This window comes from Cricetulus griseus, assembly GCF_003668045.3.
Source record: "Cricetulus griseus strain 17A/GY chromosome 1 unlocalized genomic scaffold, alternate assembly CriGri-PICRH-1.0 chr1_0, whole genome shotgun sequence".
Taxonomy (NCBI): domain Eukaryota; kingdom Metazoa; phylum Chordata; class Mammalia; order Rodentia; family Cricetidae; genus Cricetulus; species Cricetulus griseus.
Genome location: NW_023276806.1, coordinates 141478608 through 141492800, shown reverse-complemented (window position 1 = coordinate 141492800; position 14193 = coordinate 141478608). Strand labels below are relative to the sequence as shown.

At 36.9% G+C, this 14193-nt stretch overlaps 1 protein-coding gene across 1 annotated transcript in view; it reads right to left on the bottom strand.

The window, feature by feature from the left end:
- Trhde (thyrotropin releasing hormone degrading enzyme) overlaps nt 1-14193 on the bottom strand; it is a 353366-nt gene that overhangs the window by 164328 nt on the left and 174845 nt on the right. Inside the window, exons 4-5 of the mRNA XM_035451580.1 lie at nt 10166-10320; nt 6524-6637 (exon numbers count right to left, since the gene is read on the bottom strand). Coding sequence (XP_035307471.1) covers nt 6524-6637; nt 10166-10320 — 269 coding nt within the window. The remainder of the gene's footprint in view (nt 1-6523; nt 6638-10165; nt 10321-14193) is intronic.

Genomic DNA, 14193 nt, shown 5'->3' with positions numbered 1-14193 from the left:
CCCAAAAGCCAAAGTTTTGATTTTGACTTTCAAAACTACAAATAACTGGAAACAAAAAGTGAAAGTCATCCACTAGTCTTCAGTTACACTTTTAAGCTCAAAACTGTATTAAAGCCATAAAGCTAAGCCAGTTAACCCACTTCAAACATCCCCAGATGAGTGGCCTTCCTGACACTTGTAACAAATGTCAAGGAGGTCTACTAGCAAAAGATATTCCTGCACAAATAGTTGACCTAAGATGGTGATATGAGCACATTTTCTTATTATAGTCATCACAATGAACACTATTTAAAAGTGTAAAAGCGATGAGCACAGTTGCTATTTTAAGTGGTACTCAGTAGAAATCCTTAATTTCTCTGTATCCACTGTGGTTAGGATCCAGGTGGCAGATTTGCTCTTAACTCTGACATTGTTCCTGGATTAGCGTCATTTGGGCCTTGCTGAAAATCTACTCTGTGGGGCACCAGGGACAGCAGTGCACTTTGGGATTGCTCTTGCACTAACACTGATTCAGATATGACACTTGCAAGACTCTAGTGCGGGAGGTGCTGTTCTCATAGCCACTCTCACACTCCTCTCTGCAACAAGCCCATTGGCCACAAACGGTGAACATTGCTAGCACTAATGCTTAGGGGAAAGTAAAACTGATGCTCTCAGAATAGGGAAGCATGGTTCCCAGGTCTTTCAACATAGGGGGTTGAGGAGATATTGTTCTATTTTTTAAAGGTTTCTGCTTTTAGCAGAAAAACACATTTACGGATAGAAATGGGGAGGGTAAGGGGCCTTGATGAAGCTGGGAGGGGCTTGATCCTGCCTCAACTTAATGTGCCAGGCTTTGTTGATTCCCCTTGGGAGGCCTTTCCTTTTTGGAGGGATGGATGGGTGATGGAGGGGAGACAGGGATGGGAGGGGAAGTGTGGTTGGGTAAGCAAGAAAAAGTCATTTTAACAAAAACGAAGGGAAGGTAAAGGAGATACACAAAGGAGGCCTATTTTCAAGGTCAAGCTCCCAAACCCTGAAGCATGCACTCCTTTTGCTTCTGTCTAGTCTTTCGGTGAAAATGCCCAGTCACTGAACAGGATCAAAAAGACACAGAGCCACTCCAATAGGAAAAATTCATTTTCTCCAGCAGAGTCTCACTGAGGACACAACCCACACTTAGGCTTTAATGACCATTCACAGTTCTTCCTAGCAACTGTTAGCTAAGCAGAGATATCAGCCCACATCAGAACAAGACCTCCTTAACATTATCATATAATTCCAGGTTTCTTTATTGCTGCCCCACAAAAGGTATATTGTTATAGTAATATTCCTACACAATGGAACTCTATTTCATTTAGCAATAGATGACGAACACAAAAAGAACTTAATGGTATTTTTGTAAGTTCTTGGACGCATCATGATTTCTGTGCATTTTATTTTTAATCTAAGGGATCTTTTGCTCATACATTATGTTTTCTACATTTTATGAGTTTCCTGTGTGTGTGAATGTGTCTCAGCATCTATATGTGCTTCTTGTTATTTTTCTTTGACTTCCTTTTTTGCTTGTTTTGTCCTATTCTGGTTTGCTTTTATTTTATTATTATTTTCCATGCCTTTTTGTTCTATAATGAGAGAGAACAATAGAGGGTGTGGATTTTGTTGAGATGGAGACCTGGGGGGATCTTGGAGGAGTTGAGAGAGGGAAACATTATCAGAATAAATTGTATGAAAGAAAATCTATTTTCAATTTTAAAGAAATTTGCAGAACCTTGAGATTAGCAAGAAACTTTAATTTTTTTCACATTTAGAGTCACTCAAGATTAAAATATCATCCAATTAAAAACAACTGGATCACCTTCTAATTCCCCATTTCTACTTAATCAAATTCTATATGTGGACTTTGATGATAACACACAAACACATATATAGGAAGAACTTAGTATATGCATACTTACTATATGTATTTACTTGGTATTCAGAATTTACAAAGTAAAATTCTGAAACTTACATTTATTTTGGCCTCACTCTGGACCCCTGGTGCTATTAGGTGAATATATTTTGTTTTCTATTTTTCCTGAATTACAGGCAATAGCATCAATATGCCGACATTCGTTGAAATGCATATTAAATACCTTTAAAAAGGATGTGACAGCAATTTTCCATATAGCCATTGAATCACATATGGGCATAAGAAATGAACAGCTTCCTGGACAAGTAAAATATCAGCCTCAATCAAATTCTTTTCTTTATTTTTCATTTATTCCTCTATGAATATCAGAGTATCTTTGTGGAATAGAATGATTAAGAGATATGTATCTATATTCAAGCCAAAAAACTTCAATAAGCTCAATATTTCAATTTACCAAGGGTATTCTTCTTTGTGAATGAAAATAAAATAATTTAAAGTGTGATAATGGTTTTATTATAATGACACTGGCCTCATGGCAGAGTTCTTTTTTTTTTTATTTTAGTCCTGCCAATGACAGAGACAACTGAGGACATTTGCTAAAGCTTTAGGCAATACACTTAAAATACTCTAAGTATTTAGCATAAGGAAGTTTAGTTGATTAATTTACATTAATAATTTCCTTAATGCCTAGTGTTCTTAAAAAGAAATAGAGGAAATTCCCAATCTGTGTACTTTATCAATGTATAACTTTAAGCTTACTGATGTGAGAGGCTCTGTGGCAGCCTAATTTCCTTTGAAAAAACACCAATGGCAATAGTTAATAGTCATAGTTGAAACACATTCTCAGACTACCCTCAGAAGACAGAAGAGGTGCCTACAAACAACTTAGAACAAATCACAATAACAGCCTATGCAATGTGCATTCTCGGGGTGGAGGGGTATGACTTGAGCCATATCAGAATCTAATCTAGACACAAGAGCTTCTACATAGGAAAATTTTCTATGTCCTTTTCCAGAATTAAAATTATATTGTCACAGGCTTGTTTTCAACAGAAAGTGATCAAGAGGTATTGAAGAATGTTAAAATACGGTGTTAGCGCACATCTCCCTTTGTTCCTTCTGAGAAAACATGATTGTTCTTCCCGATGAAGTACTGGGATCCAGCTAATGACCTAAGGCATGCAAAGCGAGTGCTCAACCAGTAAATCCCCATCACAATAGGATTTAATGTCAATGTCCATCAATACCAAACTGGAGCTTGAGCCATCCAGGAAAGTCCCTAGTAACCATTATTGAGAAAAATTACAATCAAGTAGCAAAAAAAATTACACCTGATGAAATACATCCTTCACCATAAGGTAAAAGAAATTGCTTCTAAAGGCCATGACCCTTCTCCTTGATAAATTTCATAGGTTACCTAAAGTGTATGTTCCCATAGAGTAGTTTATGTCGCCAGGACAGGTGCAAATTGGTTTGGTAAGAATAAATGCAGATGTGGAATGTAGAATCTTCTTTGGTATTCTCTGCATAGCTCTTATAAATCTAGATTGTCAAAAGAGATTACTGGAGTTGGAAATGTTAGAGCCTCTCTCTGTACAGGCTATGCACTTTGCTAATGGAGTGATCTCTTTCAAAGACCATGATATTCTCACTCATTTGTATAGTGCTGTGGTTCTCATCTTGTGGGTCACAACCTCTTTGCAGGTCAAACTATCTTTTCATGGAGGTTACATTTCAGATAACCTGAACATCATATATTTACACTGTGATTCAAAATACTAGCAAAAAAATACAGTCATGAAGTAGCAATGAAAATAATTTTATTGTTTGGGTCACCACAACATGAGGGATTGAATTAAAGGGTCCCAACATCAGGAAGGTTGAAAACCACTGGTATAATCATTCATTCATTTATTTCAAAGGTCTCACAAAACTATGGGAGTGTAGTTAGTACAATTGTTTCATATGTCCAATGATGACTTAGTTGAATTATTTTCTTAGAATCTGATTTGTTTTTTATTTGTTTTTTTAATAATTCATTCTACTGACCTCACATCATAGCACCCATGAGAACTCATGTCTTTTTAAAATACTAAATCCAGGTATTTTCCCCAAGGAGAGATGGATATTATTGCATTTTTCTATTCCACAGAGTAGATACAATGTAAAAGCTGATTGCTTTAGTATTGACTACTGGTTCTGCAAATACATGACCACTCACATAATACAACCTACAGTTCTTGTGAGTAACTGTTAGCAAAGCAGGAATATCAGCCCACAAAAGTACACAAGCTCCTTAACAATACCATATCAGTCTGGGCTTCTTTATTGCTATCCCATGCAAGGTATATTGTTGTAGTAATTGTCCTAGCAAATTTTAACTCAAATTCAGTGTTTGAGTCCTGGTGTCTAAAAATGATAAAAAGCACTCATTGAGATTAGACACAAACAAGGTCAACTTTCTGAATGTCTTCACTCCTGACATGAGTCTGGCTTCTGGTTTTTCTATTTTCAGCTCAGCTCCAGTGCAGTCAAACACATGCACTCACAGAGGAGCTTCTGCACATACCACAATAGTGAGCTGCTGCTGACACAGCCATCACTCTTATTTTGTGGAGTATTTCTTTCGCTCTTTTGCTGATGCCATTATGAAAAATAGTGCTGGCACAGCCATACAGCCACTTGACATCCTTTCTTATTTATGTGGCTAACTTATTCTTGAAATTTTATTTTCAAAGAAGGTATCAATGTTTTATGGAGGGACAATCTATACAAAGAGTTTCTTATTGTGGAGTTTGTGAATTTAGTACATGAAAGTATTTCATTAAATTAAAAATACAATGCCTAAAAGCAAAGAGCTACCAATGATCAAAAAGTATTTGCACTTTTTAAAAGTGAAAATAAAGAAAATTTATTTCTACTCCAAATTAATTGCCAAATTAATGTTAATGGAGCTTTCTTTCATTTCTTAATTTGATAGGGTGAACTTTCTGAGTCACTGTAATTATGCCACTATGAATTTCCAAGTAATTACTATGCATTGACTCATAATAAACAAAATCTTATATTTTAGCACCTCAAGGTTTGCATGCTTCCAGTACATATTCTATAAAAGGACAAAGATATGTCACTTATACTTTATGTTCATTTTTAATACCTCTTTGAAATATCTCGTCCATAAGACAGACTTATAACATGGCTAATAAAATATACAAAACATTTCAAGACAAAACCTGAGGGCATTGAAACCAAGGCTATCCAGCCATGCTTAAGACCATCAAAATTTATCCATTTTCACCCCACGTACTGTTCTGCTGATTACATTTTAATCTAAGATGTACATTTCATAATGATGAATAGAGGAGATTTCATTACAAGCAGTTGAATGAGCTTTAAAAAAAACCTTACCTATATGTGTGACATGACATTTGTAATAAGAACATATTTTAATATTGAGGTGTAATGAAATTATAAATCAGTAATAATCCACAGCATAATGAAATTTAAATCTGGTTCAAAGTCAACTAAAAACCAAAAGGTACTTTCTGAGATGTTTTAATCATCTTAAACATTTAAGTATTAAAATTTCACATTTGCTAATGAATACTTCCAATAATGTAGAAGAGTAGTTGTGGCTTTAATTCAAATATCTTTAAGAGCATTTTCTTTATTCATTTATTTATTTTCAGTTTGGAGATCAAACAAAGGCATTGTGCATGCCAGCAAGGCTACTACCACTGCGCTACCTGATAGCCTGTAAAATATACTACAAATCACACCACTGTACATATTAAATGTGTAGAGATTTTTGGAGAGCAATCAGAGATTTCAAATAGATAGATAGATAGATGTATTAATACCAATTAAAATAAAATTCAAATTTATTTTAATTTTGAGCTCTAAAACAGTACTTCCTGTGGGTTCTATTCATTACTAGTATAGTCAACAATAGGCAAATGCAAAATGAAAAACTGATGTAAAAAGACACAAAAAACACAATGTCCACTTTTTGTTTCAGAGAGATATAAAACATCGCAACTTGTAGTGCAAAGAGCCCTATTCAGGGTTCATAGTTCAGAACATTCCTAGAGCATGCAAGTAACATGCACAGTGCTATAAGAAAAGTTATTGACATGTTACAAGTCACCTAATCCTAAAATACACCTATCAGTAGAAGTAACACATCATAATATTTTATCCAATCAGTATGTTTCATGTCTTGAAAGCAAACTTGCAGTGTCATTTTTCTCTATTTTGAAAGATTTCATATACTTAAAATATCACTTATTAACTATAGTAAGCTCTATTATGAAGGATAGTTCCCTTATTATTGCTAATGTAATAATTAATATTATAAAACTCTGCGATCTAAATTGTTTCCATTTAGATAAATGGTGACATTTTGAAGACAATATATAACAAGTCAGATTTTATTTAATTTTTTGAAAAAAAAAAGGTAAAAGGTAACTCTGGGAATCTAACATTTAAATTCTGGTTATTTCCCCTTTATTGGCAGAATACTTTTATACACTGATTGGTGTTTTCAGATAACTCTAAGGCAGACATAGACTCAGTGTACACCAGCTCACCTTTCCCTGGGAATTCCATATAACTAGAGAAAAGGGCACTTACCATGTTCCAGCCAGGATAGAGGTAGTCTGTACCCACAAATTCAAAGTAGTGAGCAAAGCCTTCCTTCAACCACACATCTTCCCACCACACTGGAGTCACAAGGTCACCAAACCACTACAAGAACAAAATGAATGAGCATTAGAATAAAATATCCATCTCAAAATGATCTTACCTGAAATCAAATGTATTAATCTGTGGTTATCATAAATGGAAGTCATTCCCAAATTGTTTCTGTGATCTTAAAACATGTTGGGGCAAGACTGTAGTGATTAATAAGACTACTGGGATTACTTGGATAAAGCTCACATGAATGTACTGAGTGACGAACAAAAATAGGAATCAAGGAACCCAACATAAATACTAATAAAGAAAAAAGCCAGGAATCAAAACTGGGGACAACTGTCTTCAGACGTTGGAAGGCCTATTTTATAGAAGAAGCGGTTTGTTTATTGTGACATTACAGGGACAGACTGGGTTAGATGAATGGAAATCAGAAGTAGCTGGTGTCTGTAGAAGATGCAGAAGACTCTGAATGGTGGTCCAGAAGTGTTACCTAGAAAGGCAGTGAGAGGAACTGCAGCATCTCTCTCTGACTGATGAACCCAACCAAAGGCTGAAGTCTCCATACTAGACTCGCCTGATAATGAAGAATTGAACCAATAAAATCTGATTTGCTTCATGAAAAAGTTTTAATTGGCATTTTTTTTCTAGACAGAGTTTCTCTGTGTAGCTTTGGAGCCTATCCTGGCACTCGCTCTGAAGACCAGGCTTAATTGGTATTTTGATTAAATAACAATAATTAAATGACAATACATGACTCTGAAACTTTTACTGTTTCTAAATTTGTTATCAGAAATATAAGCCACAAACATTCAAAATGACTTGAAACTCTGGAATCCAATTGTAGAGAGGGAGGAGGGATGACCAAAAGAGACAAGACTGTACTGGAGAAACCCACAGAAACAGTTGGCCTGACCTAGTGAGAGCACAGAGACCCTAGTTATAAAGCTGGGAAACCAGCATTGGACTGAACCAAGCCCTCTGAATGTAAGTGCCAGGTAGGAGGCCTGGGCAGTTTAGGGGACCTCTAACAGTGGAGCCAGTGTTTATCCCTAGTGCACAAAAGGACTTTAGGAACCCATTCCCTATGGAGGGATACTATTGCAGCCCAGATACAGCAAGGAAGGTCTAGACCCTTCCCCAAATGATATGACAGACTTTGTTGATCACCCATGGAAAGCCTCACTATCCTTGGGGAGTGGGGGGGTTGATTGGGAGGTCAGTGGGGGGCATGGGAGGATGGGAGGGTGAGGTAATGGGGGATTGATATGTAAAATAAGATTATTTATAAAATAAAAATAAATAAATAAATAAATAAATAGACTTGAAATTCAATGGAGAAAACCTAGATAGTGTCTATTCTCACACAGGTGACAATTATGGACTGTACATAATTAAAAAAATGAACAGAATAAATTCAAATCTTCACAAAGTAACAGAGGGATAGAGATGGGACCACTTGTGATGATAGAATCACAAGCCTTCTAGAGAAGACAACTGGGATGACACTTTAATGGTGTCATGAGATAGTCTAGGGCAAGAGGATTCCAGGCAGACAGCAGACACAAGCAAACCATAGTGTGAAGAGTCTGTGTGAGAATATTGTTCTTTTAGAAACAGAAGATATGGAAAGCTGGTCTGGCTGACCAAGTGAAAGAAAAAAATGAAACAGTCTTGACAGACAAAAGCATACCAGATCATAGACAACTTCCAGGGTCACCATACGGTATCTCAAGGACCCAACCAAGTGTTCCAATGTGAATAATTAAGTATCATTTCCTTTAAAGAATCTCTAATTCAAAGAAAAATAAAATACAGCTCCAAATATGGTAATAGCCATGCATCCTGTATTTTGAATGTTTTGCTGTATCCAAGACACACATTTCTCTTTCAAGCTGACAACCTGTCTTCAGAGTTGTGACAACAAACAGGTGAAGAGGATAATAGAGAAATCAAATGTGGCGATCATAGTGAAATTATGACAGATGTTTCTTTGCTTATCTCATTTCTTTGTGGAAAGGAGCCTACTACCACTGAGCTACCACAGGAAACTAATATATAACAGGAAACATGGAAAAGGCACAGTCCTGAACAATAGCAGTACTATCACTGGCCTCATCTCAACAGATTCACAGACCTCTTCTACTTACAGGAATATCCCAAAAGGAAATTACATTTGCCTCAGAATTGTAAGTCAAGGGAGGAACCACCCTGGCACTGAACAACCCCAGTTACAGCTAGAGTGACTCCTCTGTAACCTGGGGTCAGAACCATGTCTGACTGAGTGAACACAAGTGTACAGCTCTCTCACTGGTTCACTGCAAGAGGCAGAAGTTACTCAGGCAAAAAGTCACCCAGCATAGACCTCATCAAATCAGGTTCATTTGCAAGCATTTAACTGCTCATCTTTCTTCACTATCAGCATTTATCACATCACTCTTTTTTTAGTATTTGGAATTTATAATATATAAAGTTATACTGTACCACACTGAGATTTCTGATTTTTAAAGCATAAATGGTACCCATAGTCCCTAGCAAGTAGGGTGAGCATTGCTATCTGTTAACAATGTCTGTTTCATGGATGTCAATTCGGAGGCCTCTACACTCTAGGAGGCCCCTGGTAGTGGATTAGTATTTTTCCCTGGTGTAAGAAGGGACTTTGAGAGCCCATCTCATGTGAAGGGATACACTCTTGCCCTGGACACATGGAGAAGGGCCCAGGACCAGCCCAGGATGATGTGGTGGACTTTGCGGAGCCCTGGTTGACAGCCCTACCCTGCCTGGGGAGTGGAGGGTGGATGGGGTCGGGGGGTAGGTCGGGGTGGAGTAGGAGGGTTGAGGGTGAGGGGAGGGAGGGGGAGAAGGGATTGACATGTGAAACAACAAGCTTGTTCCTAATTTGAACTAATAAAAAAAAATGTCTGTTTTCAGTGTTTTTTTTTAAATCGAGATATAACAAGTATTACAAAATACCAATCTATGACATTCCACTAGTAAGAAAGTTAATAAACTCAAATTGAAATTAATTTTTATCTTAGCTTCGCTATGAAATTGTCCAATTTGCATATGAATTTCTAAGTATGCCAAGTTTAAAAAACTATCACTGCTTTGAGCAGAGTCTAGAACTGAGTTAGTGAAAGACTTCCTGTGGGTCTACATGACAGGGAAAGAAGGATAACAAACCAGTTTTGGCAAGAGCAAATTTTGACACATCCACAAAACTCAGCTACATCTCTCCACAATAAAATAAATCATTTCTCTCACTGCACTTACCATGTGTACACACTAATAATGAAAGAAACGGAAGTGTGGCTAATCAGCAACTACACAGGGGCTCTGAAGGGGCAGCCACACATTTCAACCAAACCCAGTGGCAGCTGCTTACTCGATACCATCAGTTTATGTATGTGTGCTTACCTTATTGTCTGAGGAAAAAATGGCATGCCATGCAGAGGAACTGCACAGTGATTTGTACAAACATAGATGGGAGGATACAAACTAGCCTCCTCATTTAGATGTGCGAAGTCACCCCACATTCTAGACAGTTTCACATTATACTTACACCTGTTCCTTTTCTCCTACCTGGTGACATATTTCATGAACAATGACCATGGTGACATCCAGCAAATACGAAATAGATGAAACGCTGGGGTCCAGCAGTATTCTTTGTTCCACAAAAATACTTAGTCCCCAGTTCTCCATAGCTGCATACGGATGCTTAGGCACAGCTAAAAGATCTAGAAAAACAGAATAAAAACAGTTCCAAAGGTTTTAACAATGACACGGGATTCTAAATTTAATAACTAAAAAAGTTCAGAAATACTAGCAAGAAGGAACACTTGCTCCTTATCACTTTCTTTGTAATTAAACAGTCAGCTGTGTCTATATGACAGTAGAAATATAGGCTATCACTATCGATGCTGGTCATATTCATTCATCACAGTTCATTTTCAGGCCCAGCTCTCCAGGTGGCTGGAAGTATCCACAACATTATTGATGGGCCCATCCTAATAAGTTTCAGAAAGTCAAGGAAACCAAATGCACCAGGAACCCAGAGTCAAAGGCATCACGCCTTCTAATGAAAATATGATCAGCTCAGGAACGAGGGTATTGTCACTTTTATATCAAACCTATCTCAGAGAAAACACTTCACATTAGTTTCTAAATATGGTGTCATTTTTTCTAATTTCCTGTATTCTAGTACATTCTTTTGGTCCTATTAAAAATAAAATGCTACATTTAATCTTAGCTTATAGAGAAAACTACGGCAGTGGACATAGTGGCAAAGGGAGAATTGAGTAGACCCATGGGCTTCGATCTGGACTTGCCACCATCAACTACAGATGTGACATCACTAAATCACTTAGTTTCTCGGGACCACAATTCCCTCACCTATAAAGTAAGGTTATTGGCCTTTTCTGTAAAATGCCTTCCAGCTGGAAAAACCCATGATTAGACAAGTCAAAGAGTGTGTGCTTATTTTAAAAGGTCGTCCAGGTATTATCAACTTTCTGATTATAGGGATTGAAATAAATTCATGTTTCACTTACTCTCTCTGCTACAGACTCACTGCAATGGTAAATAAAATATTTAGAAAGGAAGTCAATCCCCAGGCTCAAAAATAAATAAATAAATAAACCTCTCAGTGGATCAGGAATGGAACCCAAATGCAAAGTGGTGATTACGTGAAGCTTCAGACCTGCTGGTCTCTGGCTCCAAAAGCAGGCAGTAGCAGCCAGGAATTGGCTCAGGCAGGATACACTAGAGCCAAAAATACCAATGCCAAGTTGATTTCGTGATGCCAAGGGCTGAGGTAAGGCATGTATACTCAGAAGAAGAGCAGAAAATAGCTGGTGCCCACTGCTTCCTGGAAGTACTAGTAAGGGCCAATAAGTATTTGAACCCTGGCTCCTATGCTTTTGTTCTTTATCATAATGAACACCCTCATTACGAAATGGAAATCTGTCTCAGTATAATCCTTGGAGTAATGTATTCCAAGACTACCAATAAATTGTATGAGAATGTTCATTATAGTATTGTTTCTAAAAGTGAGAAGGGGAAATTAACTGCCTTTTCTCCAAATAATACACAGAGAAGCTATGAAAGGATTCCATAAAGGAATATTACGCAGCAATTAAAATAAGTGATCTCACCACTGGGTTCTACTGTTAAAGGCATCAACACAGACCATCTGAGAAACACAATAATAAAAAAGGAAGTTATAAAACGACCCCTATACTCATTAGAAATAATTAAAATAGTTCTGAATAGTGTAAATGTGTTTTCACACATGCAGGTCACACAAAGAGTAATGGAAAATATCCATGTAAACACACGCAGTAAGCAATAGTAAATACACTAACTTCAGGATCAGAAAGAAAAGAAAAAGATTGTAGCACAGCCACATGAGGAATTAATATCTTCATATCAATGTTTTAAAGCTGTTGGTGAGTACATTGACATTAGCATAATAGTGCTCATCCTTTATGTATGCTTTAAATATTTCACAACAAATAATTGAATGGAATAGTCAACAGTCTTAGCATGCTATTCATTTTTATTTATTTCTGACTTCATCAAATATCTTTTCAGTATTGGTGCTGTTCTGAAATCTGAAATATGTATTAAAGTAAATCAAACATATTCCTTAATTCCTCTATATTTAAACTAATAATAAAGACAACTATCACACAAAAAATAGAATATTCAAAAGGCTATGAGAGAAGATAAAAATATCTATTTGGAAGATCGTGGAAAAACAATGCTATCTATCCAGCGACAAATGGTGACTAGGATATTAGTAGGCATGTAGGGTTTATTAATTCCTAGGATTTTAATTTTAACAAAAAGAATTCATTGTGCACCTATGTATACTGCATACACTTACTGGGCATCACCTTCCTGAAAATACTGTTTTATTATTATTTATTGTATTTTTATTTATTTTATTACTATTTATTGTATTATTGTTCTGGAAAGCCTCTTTCTATCTGCATGATGGTGCTTATGTATGGAGAAATTTAGCTAGCAATTAACAAGTGAAGGAAAGAAATGCAGCGATTAAGAAGTGCTAGGAAAAAAAGAAGAGCTAAGAAATATATTCTGGTATGAAAGCTACAGGATGAGTAAGTGTGGAGGGCATGGGCAAAGTAGGCCTCTCTACTATAATCACCTTCACCTGGCATTTGAGAAATAGTAGAGGCTAGCTTACTTGAAGACCTGCACGAGTGTATCCTGAAGGAGGATAGAAAACATAGCAGTGCTCAGGTGGGGAAGTGACAGATACTTTGGACAAACAGAAAGGAGGCTGGCATGTCTACAACATATAAAGGTGGAGCTACAGACAATAGAGCCAGTCCATAGGGAAAATATCTAATGGGTGAACTCACTCACTTTACATAACTGAAGATGTTGCCGAAGTATGAACAAACTAGGTAACAGGCCCACAGTGTGTCAACTTTGCCTGCCGTTAATACATGGCAACAGTTGTAGCTGGCCCAGCATTATTTACTTGTGGAAACAGATGAACCTATATGCATTTTTTTCCCAGACAAATCCTGTTGCAATGAAGAACCAACTCTGAATTCTGTAGACCCTCATGAGCAAGAAGGAGGCTGGTCCCCATAATTGAGTGAGCAAACCACACCTGGGTCTGAATGGCCCAAATGACAAGGAGAGAAAAGTGTAAACCTATAAGCCAGGTATGCCACCTAGAAGTCTGAGATCAAAGGGAAAGTGCACTGAAGGGCAGTTTACAGACTGCAAATTACTAATAAGCAGTATAAACACAGATACAGCTAGGGAAAGCACTTATCACACACGCATTAAGTGTCTGGGTTCCATTCCCACCACTTATGGTGTTGTGTGATTCCCCATTTTGTCTCGTTGTTGCAGCATCGCACTGGGAATCACTTTGGAGTCAGAGTGTTCATCACGGTGATGGGCATGTATCCATTACAGCATCAAGTTGAACATAAAATATACCCATGTGTATACCTCAGGGAAACTATTTTGTAAAGAGTGTTAGTGACTAAAGCAGTACTCTGTTTATTTGAGGCACATAATGCTCTCTTATATTGAATTAAGTTATTTTAATCTTGCAAAATAATGTGACTATATCCATTAAAATATGCATCCATAACTTTTTAATGCACAAGAAAACTCACACTTCAGGATATAATTTACTTAAAACTTCAAAGGAAGTCCTAGATAAAATTATACATATTGTTCTTCCAAATCATAACTATCATCCAGAAGACTATGCTAGACTAAAGGGAGAAAATCACATAATAATAATAATGAAAGTGATGGCCTAGGTTAACATAAAAGTCTGTCTTGGCTCACTCCCTTCCTCCTGACACCAGAAACTTACTGTACCTCTACCATCCCAGCGCAAGGCTTAAATGTCTCAAACAGAAGCCTCAAAATCTCAGACATGTTCCTCAACTTTTGTTTTATTCTGGTATTTCTGAGAACTGCATTGTTGGTCCAGATAACAGCAGGAAGCCCATGTTTTCCTCTCAATCCTCATATTGACTCTTTTTGTCATCACTTTGCTTTGGTTTTGTTTGTTTGTTTGTTTTTACTTTCTTGACATTGTGACTTGGGAA